Source organism: Gadus macrocephalus, chromosome 8 (genome assembly GCF_031168955.1).
Source record: "Gadus macrocephalus chromosome 8, ASM3116895v1".
NCBI lineage: Eukaryota > Metazoa > Chordata > Actinopteri > Gadiformes > Gadidae > Gadus > Gadus macrocephalus.
The window spans coordinates 13173680-13189706 of NC_082389.1; the positions used below are offsets into that span (position 1 = coordinate 13173680).

The 16027-nt window shown below is 44.1% G+C and overlaps 1 protein-coding gene and 1 long non-coding RNA gene across 3 annotated transcripts; one reads left to right on the forward strand and one right to left on the reverse strand.

The window, feature by feature from the left end:
- Window positions 1–876: 876 nt before the first annotated feature.
- On the forward strand, window positions 877–10367 carry fam49ba (family with sequence similarity 49 member Ba). 2 transcript variants are annotated; one of them, XM_060059156.1, is made up of 11 exons: window positions 877–1028; window positions 4383–4456; window positions 4868–4989; window positions 5200–5305; window positions 5533–5669; window positions 6051–6128; window positions 6352–6471; window positions 6579–6658; window positions 6864–6990; window positions 7417–7487; window positions 8352–10367. In XM_060059156.1, exons 2-11 carry the CDS (start codon window positions 4384–4386, stop codon window positions 8419–8421), a joined length of 984 nt encoding a protein of 327 aa, XP_059915139.1. In that variant the 5' UTR covers window positions 877–1028; window position 4383; the 3' UTR covers window positions 8422–10367. The 2 variants fall into 2 exon arrangements, with proteins under 2 accessions (XP_059915139.1, XP_059915140.1); XM_060059157.1 differs by having other exon boundaries at window positions 6355–6471.
- LOC132463194 (uncharacterized) lies at window positions 4240–4889 on the reverse strand. The gene is made up of 2 exons (XR_009526983.1): window positions 4764–4889; window positions 4240–4733 (listed from the first exon to the last, which is right to left on the reverse strand). It is a non-coding gene; the product is annotated as an uncharacterized LOC132463194 (long non-coding RNA).
- Window positions 10368–16027: the final 5660 nt, after the last annotated feature.

Here is a 16027-nt window from a genome sequence, read left to right on the forward strand (position 1 = left end):
TAAATGTTAGTGCAGTCAGCGGTAGACACCGCACAGGAGCAGTAACAGTGCCAAGCTGAACGAGAACTGAGCCTTGGGGCTACATAAATGTGTAGCGTTGAGAGCACGGCTCCGACTTCGAGGCAATCACAGAGAGTAGGCCTACGAACTACTCCGGCAGCAAGGGCTGCTTAGAGACCGTCTTTGCGCTATTCGGCGGCTAAAAGGGTCAAATATAAACTCCTAATGCACTGTTGCTTTGGTTAAGGCCAGCTCGTTTGTCAATAAGTGTCACTTCCTCCTCAAGAAATCAATTCCTTTTATAGTTATGGGCTGCCTCTCCCCGTTCTCCAACTCACGCTCATAGAGCACTGTGAAGCGCGTGTGCGTTAGAGCCAAGGCAGCATCCGGTGGAATTGAGTCTCCAACAATAAAGGTCTATTTGGAGTCTATTTTGTTGTGGTTGGTAGAATCCGTTCTTTTTGCATCGGTTGCATACAGTAATTCAGGATTGTAGTACAGCATAAAAGTGATTTTAGAAGTATGTCATACTACATATATGCAAACAGACGCTGTTACGTGCTATGTCATTAAGCAAATCCATACCAACCATTTTTCATGGTTATACATTCATTCACACTATAGATATTGTAAACGCCTTACATGTTTTAACCAAAAAAGCCTGCATGCTGCAGTGGGCAGGTCGACAACGTATAAGGCCTAAGAAAATAAATGTGTATTTACCTACAATTACCACAATATTGTCTAATATGTAATTGTCTTACTATTGATTTAACTGTCCTAAAAAAGATAGACCATACCTAAAACCTTAATAAAGTTTAAAGACAAGGGCCTTTATTGTGAAGATAATAGATATCTGCGTGCCGGAAGCCAGGATACATATTGCAGATATGTTTTGGCTTGACGCGTTTCTGTATTTTCCGGGTTGAACCAACATGTATAGAACCAACGGTACGACACACCTGGTTGACTGGTGATAACGGAGACTTACGACGTTGATCCAAAAGGATTTTGTGAATCTATTAAAGGTGAGCAATCACTCATCCCATCTTTTCGGTGCACAGTTTTCGTTTGGGTGGTTTGGTTTAGGGGGTAAACTTTAACGGAACTCCGACTGATGCAGGTAAGTGGGGGGCCGTGCAGGTGGGCTGGCTGCCTTCAGGTACCGCGGGAGACCATCGCTCATTCTCTCCGTTTTCACTTCGTACGGATTTGACCAAGAAACGAGTTTGCGTTTATGGTTGGAAAGCGAAGGGTAAGCATTCATGTACTTTATGTTACTGGATGGACATTTACCCAAACAGTAAAGCGCTCTTGGACAACTTGTGTCCACTTGAACCGAACTAATAACCGAACCACGAAGTAGGAGGAAAGTGGCCGAACGCCTGCCGCCTTTGTACGCTTCCTCTTAGCGCATATAGGCCCAACTTTCATAAACAAATTTGACACTTCCTCATTTAAAAAACCCCGCATTGGGGCTGAAGTTTGACTGGAGAACGACAGGCTTGTAATTATGTGCCCGTACGCATGCGTACACATAATCACAGAGTCTGGCCTCCTGGGCGTCAATTCATTGCAGGGTTTGTTCAGTAGCTAAAATGCAAAAAGTGGAGGAAGGTTTTGTGTTAAGGATGACATGGCCACTTGTTTAACTCTGAAAAACAGAAGTGCGTGTGTGCGTGTGTGTGTGTGTGTGTGTGTGTGTGTGTGTGTGTGTGTGTGTGTGTGTGTGTGTGTGTGTGTGTGTGTGTGTGTGTGATTAATAGCAAACTCATATTTTGGCAACACAAATCAGATATCATGTATGGTACTTTAACGACCATACTGGTCGTGGTGCTGAACGACATGTGATGGACATCTGAATCTCTTGACATTTTATGGAATTAAAGACCTTGTATGTTGTTGGAGTTGGATACATAGATATGTCAGAGCAGCCCCAGTCTACCTGCAAGTCACTACTCCACCCATCTCCCTCACCCACACAGGTACTGTGTCAAAGTTCCCTCAGGCTGTTAACCTCAACAGACGGACATTCAAATGCTCGTTTCTTTTAGTTTTTTTTGGTTTGCATGTCTGTCCTACAGCTTCTCCATGGAGACCAGATTCACGCAGTACTGTGAACACAGAAAGCGACAAACCACCATGTTGTTCACTATCAGGGGTCAGAATATGGGTTCCCCTCTCTCTCGAACCCGCTGCCAGGGCTCAGGTGCCGCGGTCCGTTGTTGATGCTTAAGTCTTCTGTTCACTCGCCTCTTGATCGGTTTGGATTTTCTGTTCGTTTTTTTAACGGAGGAAATTCAATATTGTTTACACCAAGCAACACTAGCCATTTATTGTTGCTTCAGATCATAGCAACTGCTTTTATCCAAAGCGACTAGTGGCTAGATTGTTATGGCGCAGGTTGGGGATAGGGCATGGTTCTCCAGGATGCCTATGGGTCTTCTGTGGACATTGGGGTTTGAACGCCCCTAAACCACCACAGCCTCCTGTCCCCATCTAGACCGTGAGCCTGTATGATGATGAGCACCAGACCTCTCTGGGTTCTTGTTTGGATTTGAGTGGTGAATCCTGTTCTGACCAGGTGTCGTGCATTGGATAGACCTCCAGTGTCTGGTGGTCTCACCCGGTGATGACATGCATCTGGGGGTCCATTGTGGCCCATGCACAGCAAACTATGTAGATGAAGATTTCGGAATATGATTATTTTGGTTTCGTTCTCACCTTAAGGAGGAAAATAAAAAAGCATTGTTTTGAGTTTTTCCATGTGTTGTAAGGTAATAATGCAGCCCAAAACAATGTAACGATATGTTTGATTCATTGTGGTTTAAATTTGGAATCCACTCGACTCGATGCTACAGGAAGTGCTTACCACTTCCTGTGTGCTGGGTCGTCCTGCCATGGTTGGTTTTCTTGTGACTGCTTCAGTGGGTGTTTATGCCAACACCTTCAATTATGTTTACTGTTATGATATGAGGATGTCTTTAGACATTCACAAACATTGTGTGTGTGTGTGTGTGTGTGTGTGTGTGTGTGTGTGTGTGTGTGTGTGTGTGTGTGTGTGTGTGTGTGTGTGTGTGTGTGTGTGTGTGTGTGTGTGTGTGTGTGTGTGTGTGTGTGTGTGTGTGTGTGAATAACATGACAATCAACACAAATCGGATATCATTTTTCAGTTATGGGACTTTTTATTGACCATACTGGTGGTGTTGAACGGTGTCTGATGGACATCTGAATCTCGGGTGTGTGTCTTTACTGAACATGTCAAATCTTGTTCATGTCAGCGCTTGGAATTTCTTGAGTGCTATCGCCCTCTGGAGGCTTGTCGGTGTGTTCCATCAGACAGGTTATTAACTCTCAGAGATTGCGTTGAAAGACCATGGTGTTAGTCTAGCGGTGGACTCCTGCCGTGTTGACCAAACTGTGCTGTGGTCTAAAGCTGCTCCCGCCACAGTCATGGTGGGTCGTTTCCCTGTAGACAGTGTCGGTTTCACTACCTGTTGTGGGGTGAGCCGCAGGCAGCTCGTTCTCAGTAGGAGTGAGCTGCTGGGAGGGACTGGATGCTGCCCTGCTGAAGCCGCTGCCCGCGCCTCGTCCCTTACTGCGTCACTGAAGGGACCAGGGCGCCCCTCGGGTGTAATGTTGTGAAGGATGTAGGATTAAGATGTGTCCATATTTGGCTGTGAATTCACGCCAATTATTATTATTTTTCTTAGTTGAAGTCTTTCATTGTAGATGCACAGAACAACACAGTCAGACTAGGCATTGACAAGTACCGATACTTATTAAGGGCATGATATACTAGAAGATAAAATGTCCTAGATAAAAAAAAAAAGGCAAGATTTGTATTTACTAGAAAGATTATTACAGGGTAGTAATTTTATTGTCAAATTAAACGTGTCAGTCAATAATATTGAGATGCTTCTCGTATTGGAACTGACTCTGGGAAACAATCAGTACTTGAAGGAGGCCCCAATATTGCCATCAATATTTCTCTTTTCTATTGTCTTTAAATGCATCCTGTTATTTGTAAGGATAAATCTGCCTCCCAGTTGGCCCAGTCGATCAGTCACTGTAGTGTCCTCGGTAATTAAGGGATCCAGTCATCCTGCAATTCATTCTCCACCCAGCAGGGGGTAGCATTAGTCATTTATGAGAATGGGTTGATATTGGGAGGAGACATACTATAATAATGCTTTATGTTGTGGGATGTACCAGTATAGTAAAGTGTGTGTGTGTGTGTGTGTGTGTGTGTGTGTGTGTGTGTGTGTGTGTGTGTGTGTGTGTGTGTGTGTGTGTGTGTGTGTGTGTGTGTGTGTGTGTGTGTGTGTGTGTGTGTGTGTGTGTGTGTGTGTGTGTGTGTGTGTGTGTGTGTGTGTGTGCAGCATGGGGAACCTGATTAAGGTGCTGAGCCGAGACATCGACAACAATGGTGGAAACTTCTTCCTGGACTTTGAGAGTAAGACACACTCATGCAGACATTGACTCCTACACGCCATACATATGTACGCACAGAAATGGGCTTGCACATGCACACAAACACACACACCCCACCACCGCTTGGTTGAGCTCCATCTAAAACAATAGATCTACAATGTTTGTGAACCAAAATGGTGCTGATCTACTGATTCCTGTTCTATATAGGCCAGCTCTGTGTTGACGATCTTATATTATATTTATATTTGTATCACTGACTCTATGTAGACCGGCTCTATGCAAACCGGCTCTATTTAGACCTGATCTGTGTAGAGCGGTTCTATGTAGACCTGATCTGTGTAGAGCGGTTCTATGTAGACCTGATCTGTGCAGAGCAGTTCTATGTAGCCCAGCTCTAGGTTGACCATGTCTTTAAACCCTGGTGCTCCTCCAGATGCGCAGCCCTCCCCTGCGGAGCGGCAGGTTTGGGAGGAGGTGAACGAGGTGCTGACGGAGGCGCTGGTGGTGCTGACGGAGCTGCAGGCCTACAGCGGGGCAGGGGAGGAGATCAGACAGGTCAGACAGGGGCTAGAACTCGGAGCATCACGAGCGTTACCAGGGTCCGTCTGACGCCGTCAGGCCCGGGGACCTAAAGAGTGTGTGTGTGTGTGTGTGTGTGTGTGTGTGTGTGTGTGTGTGTGTGTGTGTGTGTGTGTGTGTGTGTGTGTGTGTGTGTGTGTGTGTGTGTGTGTGTGTGTGTGTGTGTGTGTGTGTGTGTGTGTGTAGGCCATCCAGCGGCCGGGGGAGGAGCGAGTGCAGGAGCAGGCCTGGGCGGCGGTGGTACCCCTGGTGGGCAAACTGAAGAAGTTCTACCAGTTCTCCCTGAAGCTCGGTGAGTTCCCCCACCCCCAATCCTCCTCCGCAGGATTGACTGACACGGCAAAAAACGACCGCCAGGGGAAACCGCTGCTTTCGTTTACAGTATTAGAGTAGATGCCTGTCCAAGAAGACTTTGACCAGAGAGAAATCCATGTGGATGTGGCCTTAGCTGTGAGGTTGCTTCTGGGTGTTCTGGGGGGCTAAAGCGATGTTTCCCGTGTGTGTGTGTGTGTGTGTCAGAGTGTTCCCTGCGGTCCCTCCTGGTGGCGCTCACCCGGTCGGGCAGCTCCCCCACGCAGCACCTGGAGCAGGAGCAGGCCCTGGCCCGGCAGTTCGCCCAGATCCTCCACTTCACACTGCGCTTCGACGAACTCAAGGTCTTCCTCTCTCCTGTTTATCCTCACATCGTCCTCCTCTGCTGCTCCTCTTCCTCGTCTTCATCCTCTCCGCTTCTCTTCCCCATCTCCTCATCATCCTTCCCCTCTTCACCCTCACATCATCCTCCTCTGTTCTTCCTCCTCCTCATCCTCTTCACTTCCCCATCTCCTCATCATCCTTCTCCTCTTCATCCTCATCATCCTCCTCTGCTGCTCCTCTTCCTCGTCTTCCTCTCCTCTACCTGCTCCTCACCTCTACATGCACGCACACTCACACACCAGCCGACTCTCAGCTCCGCGGCCGGCACGTGTACCCGGCTGCTCAGCTCCGGCCCTGATCCCCCTCCTGTCCCCCTGCTCACGTTGCATGCTCTCCTCCAGATGACCAACCCGGCGATCCAGAACGACTTCAGCTACTACAGGAGGACCATCAGCCGCATGAGGATCAACAACCTGTCGGTGAGCCAACGCACGCAGACGCACGCGCCCAAAGTCTACACACTATTGATGGACAAACGCATTCTATTTTTATTTTTTTGTTGTCATTTATAGTGGTCAATCTGGTCTTGTTGTGTGTCCCTTGTTCAGCATTTTGTATTGCCCTTTTTGCACAAACATATAACCTCTTGTTCGGTGGAATCTGGATGCCTGTTGGTCTCTATAAATAAACGCTTTGATACAGCAGGCGGATGAGGGGAATGAGGTCAACAACGAGCTGGCCAATCGAATGTCTCTGTTCTACGCCAACGCCACGCCCATGCTGAAGACCCTGAGCGACGGCACAACAAAGTTTGTCTCGGATGTAAGTAGAGGCCGCCCGACTCTGCTATGAGGAAGTCAACATACTTTTTGTAACGAAACATTGCAAAGAAGGCTCATGAGGCTGTTTTTGATTGGTTGGTTATGCAGAATCCGGAAGTGCCGATCGAGAACACCACGGACTGTCTGAGTACGATGGCCTGCGTGTGCAAAGTCATGCTGGAGACGCCGTGAGTCCTGCCTCCGTCTGTAGGGGAAGAGAGAATGAAGGCTTACTTTACAGGTTTTGGGCTAGGGTTGTCTAACTTTACAGACCTGCAGTCAAGATAAACTATGGAATTACTTCATAGATTTACAAGTATTTTGTGTGTGTGTGTGTGTGTGTGTGTGTGTGTGTGTGTGTGTGTGTGTGTGTCACTGCTTGGGCGTATCCAGGGAGTACCGTAGTCGCTTTGCGAGTGACGAGACGATACTGTTCTGTCTGCGCGTCATGGTCGGAGTGATCATCCTGTACGACTACGTCCACCCTGCTGGAGCCTTCGTGAAGACCTCCGGGATAGACGTACGTGCACCCCCAGATACTTCTGCTTTCGGCTCTTGTCTTACTTCTTTACCCCCCAAAAATGCAGCCAGCGATGAACGAGGTTTTGCATTCCAATAAATTATAGATTTTTTTTAAAAAATGTTCATTACTTTAAAACATTAACAATACTGATCTGCAAGACTTGTATCTTTGGTAATTTACAACTGATGCATTATGTGTAGTCAAGTCAATATTGTTGTTATCTTGAAGTGTTTACCGATTTTAAGAGAATGTCGGTTGTTCCCCGTTTGTGGAACCAGGCTAATGTCTGGAAGGATTTCCTTTTGTCTTTGTTTCACTTCAAGGTGGAGGAAGTGAAACAAGTGAAACAATTCATGTCTGCTCAATGCAGACATGAATATGAATTTATCGTCCAGATGATATGACCGTAGGTTTGTTTTCCAGATGAAGGGCTGCATCAGAGTCCTGAAGGAGCAGCCTCCAAGCAGTGTAGAGGGCCTCCTTAACGCCCTCAGGTCAGGACCTACTTCACCTGTATACCTTTGTCTGCTACACCTTCACCTGCCACACCCCCACCGGCCACACCCCCACCTGCCACAACCCCACCCCCACCGGCAACACCCTCACCCCCACCGGCAACACCCTCACCTGCCACACCCTCACCTGCCACTCCCCCTCCGGCCACACCTTCACTGGCCACACCCTCACCTGCCACAACCCCACCGGCCACACCCCCACCGGCCACACCCCCACCGGCCACACCCCCACCGGCCACACCCCCACCGGCCACACCCCCACTGGCCACACCCCCACCTGCAACCTTGTCTATGAATTGTTCAATGCCAACCGATCCTTTGTCCTGTTGACGATGTCACTGCAGTTTGTCTCAAATGTTGAAACAGAATCTTGGATCCAATTTCATTGTTTATCTTTGACCCAAATATGTTATTTATGATTATAATGCGGCATTCCTGAATACTTTATCATAATTGGTCAATGAGGTTAAAAGTGTGCGTTATCTTTCAATAAGGGTAAACTACTGCCTTTTAACAGTACCATGTCAATGCGCTACAAATCCAAACCTGCCACTCCAGTAGAACTATCTACCAGTTTCCTTGAACACGCAAATCAATATGTAAGAAAGCACCCCAAAAGAACATTACAATTTCAGCTGATGAGTCGATAAAATAACCAATACCTTTTTATAGCTGAAGGTAATAAATCTCTAGTAGATGCGGGATAAATCCCAGCGGGGTCCCGTTAGTAGAGAATAACATACGATGGTGGTTGTAATGTGGACGAGGAGAAACGGAGGGAGCTTACCCCCACGCTTGGGGGAACACGGTGTGGTTTATCCTAACTGCCCTTTTCCTCCCCAGATATACCACCAAACATCTCAACGATGACACGACCTCGAAGCAGATCAGAAACATGCTGCAGGTTAATTGACGAAGCGACCCAAGAAGAGTCTCTGAAGACTCCTCATTTCAGGAGCTTTCTTTTCATCATATCTACGGTCGGGCTGGGCGGTGAAGAAGACTTTTGTATCGTAATATTTTTGCTGAACTTTGAAATGGATACATTTCCATGTCTCAAAGTTCAGTATGATGAACCTGATGGCCTCATTCCATAACTCTAGTAATTTAGTGTTATTACTCGTATTATTATATTTGTGTTATGATACAAAGCAAATACACACATATGTTAAATCCTGTGATGTCATCATCCCATTGAAAGACGATAAACGATAGCATTGATTATCGCCCAGCCCTTCTTAAAATATTTCTTTGTTTTTATTTCGTTTTTTTAATGTTCCAATGCATTTCACAGGATCGGGATGGTGAGAGTATTTTGTTTGTAGTAGTACTCGTAATATCGCAACTCTCTGCATCCCGTTTGCTTGCGGTTTGACAATCCCTCTGCTTATTTTGACTGAACGCTGCTCAGACATAGCTAGCTGGCCGGCTAGCTAGCTAGCTAACCTGCTAAATCCTTGCATGACAACGTTTGGGAGCCTACATTGCTGTGCTAAATATGATGTAAAATATTAGATTTGTCGGTTAGGAATTTTTCTGTCTTTCTCGGCCCGCTCTGACTACTAAAAAAATGAATTTGCCAATCCCATCAATGCCGAAACAATTTGCCTTTGGTTGCATGGTACTTTTCAACCCAGTCGTATGACTGTTTGTTTCTTGAGCTACATCCAAAAAGGTATGACATCATCAAACTGCAGGGCCATAGTGGACCGAACAGAAAATGTTGCGGCCACAAGCCGAGCTCACGGTCATGATTTTTACATTCCATTTTATAGTAAACATGTGGACGCCTTTTATATTCTTACCCTTTTTTCATTACTATTATCCCTTTCCGCCAATTGTTCCTCTAAAATTGTAATCAATACAATTCCTTGCCAACAACGGGTTTAGGCTTGGAACTCAACTACCAACCAACAGGCTCCGTCTTTAACTTTAACTAGGAAATGGGGGTAGGGCTGTATTCTCGTCAGGCATGGGGAGTACAGTCAAGGGGAAGTTTTTGCCAGTTTGCAAAATTTCGCTTTAATAGCTAAAATCATATGCGCATCTTTTTTTACACCGATGGGAATCGGTTTCTCTATCAGGAAGGGGTGTACAGCTCTGGGGCCATTTGTCGTTTTGTTTTAGTAACTTCGGTTTCTCTTGACTACCTCTTTGATAACCAATTACCCTGGAGTCGAAAAACACTTCATGAGGTTTGAAGAAGTAAGGCACCACCCACCATATTTACGAAAAGAAAAATTGGCCAGTGTATTTGGAGTCATGTTGAATAGTTTGTTGAATATTGACCCAGGTTCTGGTTGTATACTGGACTTGAAGACGGAAAACTTTTGAGTGCTTCATTATAGAGCTTCTGTAATGTGACAGATTTCAAAGTAAAACATGCCTATAGGGTGGGACCAACGGACACGTGAATCATTATGTGATTCTCTCCTATTCTCCTAGCAACTGTTTTTATTTGTTGGAATGGGATGCCTTGCCCTTGTGGACTTGATGCTATCAAATCAGATAAATCTAAAATATTTTTTTTAAAGGAAGAGGAAGGTGATGAAAAATAAGGAAAGGGCATAACATGGTCGAAATTGGTACAATTTCATTTGATTTTTCTCTTAACTAATGTGTAAACCGGGACTGACCGAATGAAGAAAGATTATGTATTCTTGTTCATTGTCACTGGAATTATTGACTGTTGGATACAACCAAAAAGCCAACAGTTACGGCTATTAAAGTACAATTTCTATCCGTAAGCTTTTAATGTTACCTTAAGTATTGTATTTTAATAGTGTTTTTTTATGAATCTGTTTTGCCCGTTTTTGATTTATGTATGCCAAATAAAGTTTTAAATTTTTCACTGTTGAATTCTCTTTCCTCATTCCTTTCTGGCTACTTTGTTATATGATTATATATTATATGAAGATGTTTTGTGGATGAAATCATCCCATGGGCTTCTATTTGGATAGTTTATCCAGTGATTAAAAATTATAATCACTTGACAGGTCAGCAGTCTTAAACGTGATTGTGAATTCTACTGAACAGACAGACCATTTAAAGGCTCAGGCCAAGTCCGACCTAATTGATTCTCACTGTTGGCGATTACCTGATAGAAATCAATACGACAAGAACGCATGGACCAAAGAGCGCTTGTTTTAGTCAATCTTCGGAAAATTGTAGTTTCACACTAGAGACGCTAGAGGTCCGCATTACCCGCCGTCGCGCAATGACGTCGGATAGGAAGAGTGGAGTCGAATCAGAGCCCGTCTCATATTAGACATTCTCTGGTCGAATTCATTTTAAACAGTGCTGTCTTTTCCTATGTTCGAAAGGAAGCACCTTTCACCTCTCCTTGACCCGATTACGTTTTCCTCAAGGAAAGGAGGCATAAATGTTAGGAGATTTGACTATTCGTAGAGGCCCCTGGCTTTCAAAACTCGCAGTAGTTTCAGGAAAACAACTTCCGCCTGCTTTTCTGGGCATTTGCTCTCAGTTTGCTCTCGAATAATTGCGGACATAAGACACTCCCCTCAACATATCAAAACGTTGCCCTGGTTGGTTGGAATTACCACGTGGAATTTCCCACGTGAGAAATGACATTACTCCTTTCAGAGAGGCGTGCCTGGTGCCCTCTGCCAAATGCATATTAAAAAGAGACGCTTTTGTGAATTTTCACTTCAACACCCATCATGTATTTTTTATTTTGAATATGGGGCTGGAGATTGTTTAATATGAAACTACAATTGGCGACCAAAATCCCTCGGTTTCAGAAAATTCAGCACCTTTGCTCCTCAGCCTGCATCAATAAGGGGACATCCATTGCGTCGAATTGGACTACGAAGAACGCAAGCGCCACTTGGAATGGCTTCCTCCTTGTTGACGAGGGGTTCACCTGAACTTGATGTGATTATAACGAGTTCCGCCTGATCTTCTCACGTTTCGTTGATAAATGCGGTCCAATGCAGACGATCTGAAACTCGCCTATTGTAGGCTATATATTGGCCCCGCCGATGGGTGCTCTGTCCACCAGAGGGCGGTCCATCCTACAGCTGATATCGAGACGCCATCAGTCGGTTAAGTTTGCTCTAACGAAATGTTCTTTTAAAACTTTGAATAATATATTATATCGATTTTTGTTGAATGTTTTGTGAATTGGTAGTTTATTGCTGACAGTCACTATGACTAGCTTTTAGCCTTATGTGGTTAGTTTAAATCGACTTGTGTAGGCCTATGTCAACCATCAATAGAGTGGCGAAGTCCGCCCCATCTGGTAGAGCCCATGGGACCTATGAGATCGAAAAATTTGAATGGGTTTCAATTGAGAGAAAGTAGCCTAATTATCTTCTGGTCCCAGCATTTATATGGCCCGGATTATGTTTTTGGAGAGATTGTCGGTCTTGCCCACGCCAATCGCAGGGAGCGTGACGTTAGATACGAGAAGTGTAGGCCTATTTCTTTCGTTTTCTCTACAGCCTTTAACTGAACAATTGCACAAACGGTCAAACTCTTGACATGAAAAATTATCATTTAAATCCACAAACAACATAGGCCTATGTGAAATCCAGGACATATAAAGACTGGGACCAGGAAAGAATTGCTTTCCCTCCATTGAAACCCATTCATATTTTTCGATCTCATAGGTCCCACGGGCTCTCCCATGGGAGAGCCGCATGCAGATTCAAATATGCTGATTAATTAGGTTTATACATGGATAGTTATAAATCTACGGAGCCCCTCGGGTCACACCGTTCCCTCGGATTCCCAATCCGTGCGCATGAATCTGTTTCGTTCTACGCAGCAGAAGTTCCCCATGAAGCGTTTTGACGGCTGGGCTTTGTGACACAGGCTTAATGCATGAGTATGCCTAGGCTAGATATGATATATTTAAGATGAAGCCAAACATGCTTTATTATTATTATTATTATAATTTTGAACAAACATTCAAATATCATCATTCAAAGTAGCCTACTCAACAAAATAGAAGAAAAACAATGTTTCAACATAACAATATTTGGTTTATATGAACAGATATATAGGCTACGGAGCCCCTCTGGGGTCACTCACATAGTAATTGTGTAGGCCTACATTTTTGTTTAAATCCGTTTTGTAAACCGTTCAATCGGATTCTGAAACAGTGCGCACGGATTTCCCAATCCGTGCGCATTTGGTTTGTTCTGCTCAGCATTGTTTCCCCATGAGCATTATTGGGGAAACATCTGATTATCTGATTGGGACCAGCGTCTATACAGTATGGATGACTGAATGTAGGGTTTATCTTTTCACATGTACAGTTACGTTGGCTTGACCATCCTGTTAAAGTTAGGGCCTTCTCGTGTGCTAGTTGTAGCATGACGTAGGCCTAAAGCACCTCAACCACTGACATACTATCGTGTGGGCATAAACTACTGAGAGTAGGCTATAGGCTATCGCTGTGGTTTTCATAAATATTTTGTCAAATGCATAATTTCTGTTCATTGTACACCAAATATTGTTATTTTTAAAAATTGTTTTTGAAGTTATTGTTGAGTTCTTTGAATGACGATGATGTTTCAATGTCTGTTAAAAATAAACTCTGACTGAAACACCATGTTTGCCTCATATATCTTGGCCTTCTCTTGCTGTGTACAGTAAGCCATCACGATGCTTCATGGGGAATCCCTGCTGTGTAGAACGAACCAAATGCTCTGAATGAGTTGAATGTAGTTCTGAAGAAGGTTCTGAGTTCAGGTAAGTTAAAGGCACCCAGTGCAACTTTATGTAAACATTCAATGAAAAATAAACATTCAATTTCTAGTATTTTTTACACGCAGTAAGTTTCAATAACTCCATACCATTACATATCGACATTCAAGGAGCAAAGATGAGACGTCGTTGTGTGGTGAGAACTGATAGAAAATCGTAAACAACAATCGCCGGTGGGGAGAAGCCATTTTTCCATTGACTGGAAGCCTGCTTTATTTATTGTAGGTTACAACAAAAAAAAAAAATGGCGGCATTGTTGTTGTTATCGATTTTCTATCAGTTCTCACCACACAACGACGTCTCATCTTTGCTGCTTGAATGTCGGTATGTAATGGTATGGAGTTATTGAAACTTACTACGTGTAAAAAAGACTAGAAATTGAATGTTTATTTTTAAGCCTCGAAAGTTGCACTGGGTGCCTTTAAGCAGTTTAAAACCTGATAAGGCAAACGCATGTGGTAGATCTTCAAAAAAAACAACTTTTGAAACACGAGTGATGCACAACAGAGATGACCATGAAGAATGTTCAATTAATAATTAGAGTATTTATTGATTTTAAAAATCGTAAAAATCATGCTGAAGAATTGTAAACAATCATTCCAAATAGGCCTATGCAATTTGTCCCCTCACAGGTCAGTTCAAGACAGGTGGTGACGTTTCATAAGAACAGGTGATGAAGTTCTAAACATCATTAACATACACGTATATAGACAATAAAAACATTACAATAAATACAACATAAGACGATATTCAAGAAAGAAAAAAGTGAATCAAGTTCGTGTTGTCCAGATGGCCCCAGTGGGCTCAAGACTGCGGCCATTTATCATGTGGACGCGAGGTTATCTTTTCTTAGACCTATCTAGGTTTCTCCCTGTAACCTGTTACAATATGGTTGTTGCGAAGCACACATTTCATTTGTAAAACTAATTGGTTAATAGTTAGAACACTTATTTTTATTGGAACAACGACTCAGAAAGGCAAACTGCAATTTCACGTTAGTGCTGTGTGGAGGAAGACAGGCTGGGATCCACTCTCGGTCCGATTCCGAGTCTTCCGACCCTATCGGCAGAGCTTTGACGTAAAGCCATACGAGGCATGGAGCGGGGTTTTGAGCAATGCTGGAAGTTAAAGCGTGTCTCTATGGCGGCGCCGGTGTGAGCGCTCTGTTTGGAAACATGACCAAAATAAGTTTCAATGAAGACAGTGCTTTTAACATTAAAATAATAAAAATGGTTTTGTACATTGCGCAAAGTTTCAATGAAATTGCACTGCAGCACAAACTATAGCCTATTCAAGAGCAAGCGAAGGAATGCATTTGTGGATAACGGATCGCCAGAAAAAAAGAATCGTAATTGGATCATATAACCCGATTAGCAGCTGTTATTATGAGAAGGAATTTGATAGGGGGATGAGTCGCAGAGTTGGTTTTTTAGGAAAGAGATCGAGGCGCTGGCGGTTAAAATAGGTTAAGAGGCATATCAATAGGCTATAGCCTATTTGTAATAGTAGCCTACAATTAAAGGTGAAAAAGCGTTTCAAATAATATCAAAACAGTAATAGACACTGGTTTTAGGCTAATTAATTAAAGAATAATGATGCTAAAAACGTAACTGTTAAGTGTGTGTGTTTTACCCCTGCTGTTTGGTGTGCTGTTCCAGGTACCACCCTCCCCATCGGACTGATCAGACACACCTGCAGCCCCTCAGCAATCACGTGGATTGGTATAAAGCTGCAGGGAGGAGAGCAGACGTGGCCAGTGGGCCAGACAGGCGAACAGAGTGGGGTCGCTGTCGGTCGCGAGTCGGAGCTACGTGGGCTCTTCGTCGTGGCATTGCTCCCTCAGTGGAGGGTTAGTGTTTGTTGCTCCCTCAGCGGAGGGTTAGTGTTGTTTGTTGCTCCCTCAGCGGAGGGTTAGTGTTTTTTGTTGCTCCCTCAGTGGAGGGATAGTGTTGTTTGTTGCTCCCTCAGTGGAGGGATAGTGTTTGTTGCTCCCTCAGTGGAGGGATATTGTTATTGGTTCTTTCTGTGTTGATTTAGGACTCAGTTATGTAATAAATGGCATGTTGGTTGAAACCCTGCTCGATCTTCTGTTCTTTAAACACCCGGTATTATATTCATTGTTGCCCCCCCCCCCCCCCCTTCCCCCTGGACACCAACGGGGTGGGTCGTAACAGTAACATAAAATGTGTTTTCTGAGAAATAATATTTTAGCATCAATCTAATAATTAAACAAATGCTTACCTCTTACAGATAGGCGGACCAAATGTAGGCTACTCATGCGTACCTAAATACATTGAAAGATGAATAGCGTTTTGGTCTCGGCTTGCTCATAGCTTTGTTCTTTGTCTGTTGAGCCTGTCAAGTCTGTTGCCTGCTCACTTAATTTGGTTTAATATGGAAAAATGTAAAGACCAGTGAAAGTATTTGTACCACATATTACATTCTTTAAATTATTAAATGTAGAATGCAGTTTCAAATGAATAATACCTTTTGTGATGCATCTTTTATTAATAATTATCATATGAATCGAATAAAGCCGCACACCCCAGCTCGATCCCTCCGCTCAACTACCTCAGCTGGACGTCTGGTACCGCCATCGCTAAGAGCAAGCAAAGGTCGATCCACAAGTCGATTTCTGTCCAAACCATATAATCGCACATTTTCTAATCTTCCATACGCTACACTAATCCCTTTACAGATTTCATGATACTTACTTTATTCTAATAAATAACTTTATCCCTTATCATGTGTGGATCCCGATCTTTGCTCTGACCCGAGCCTCGTCT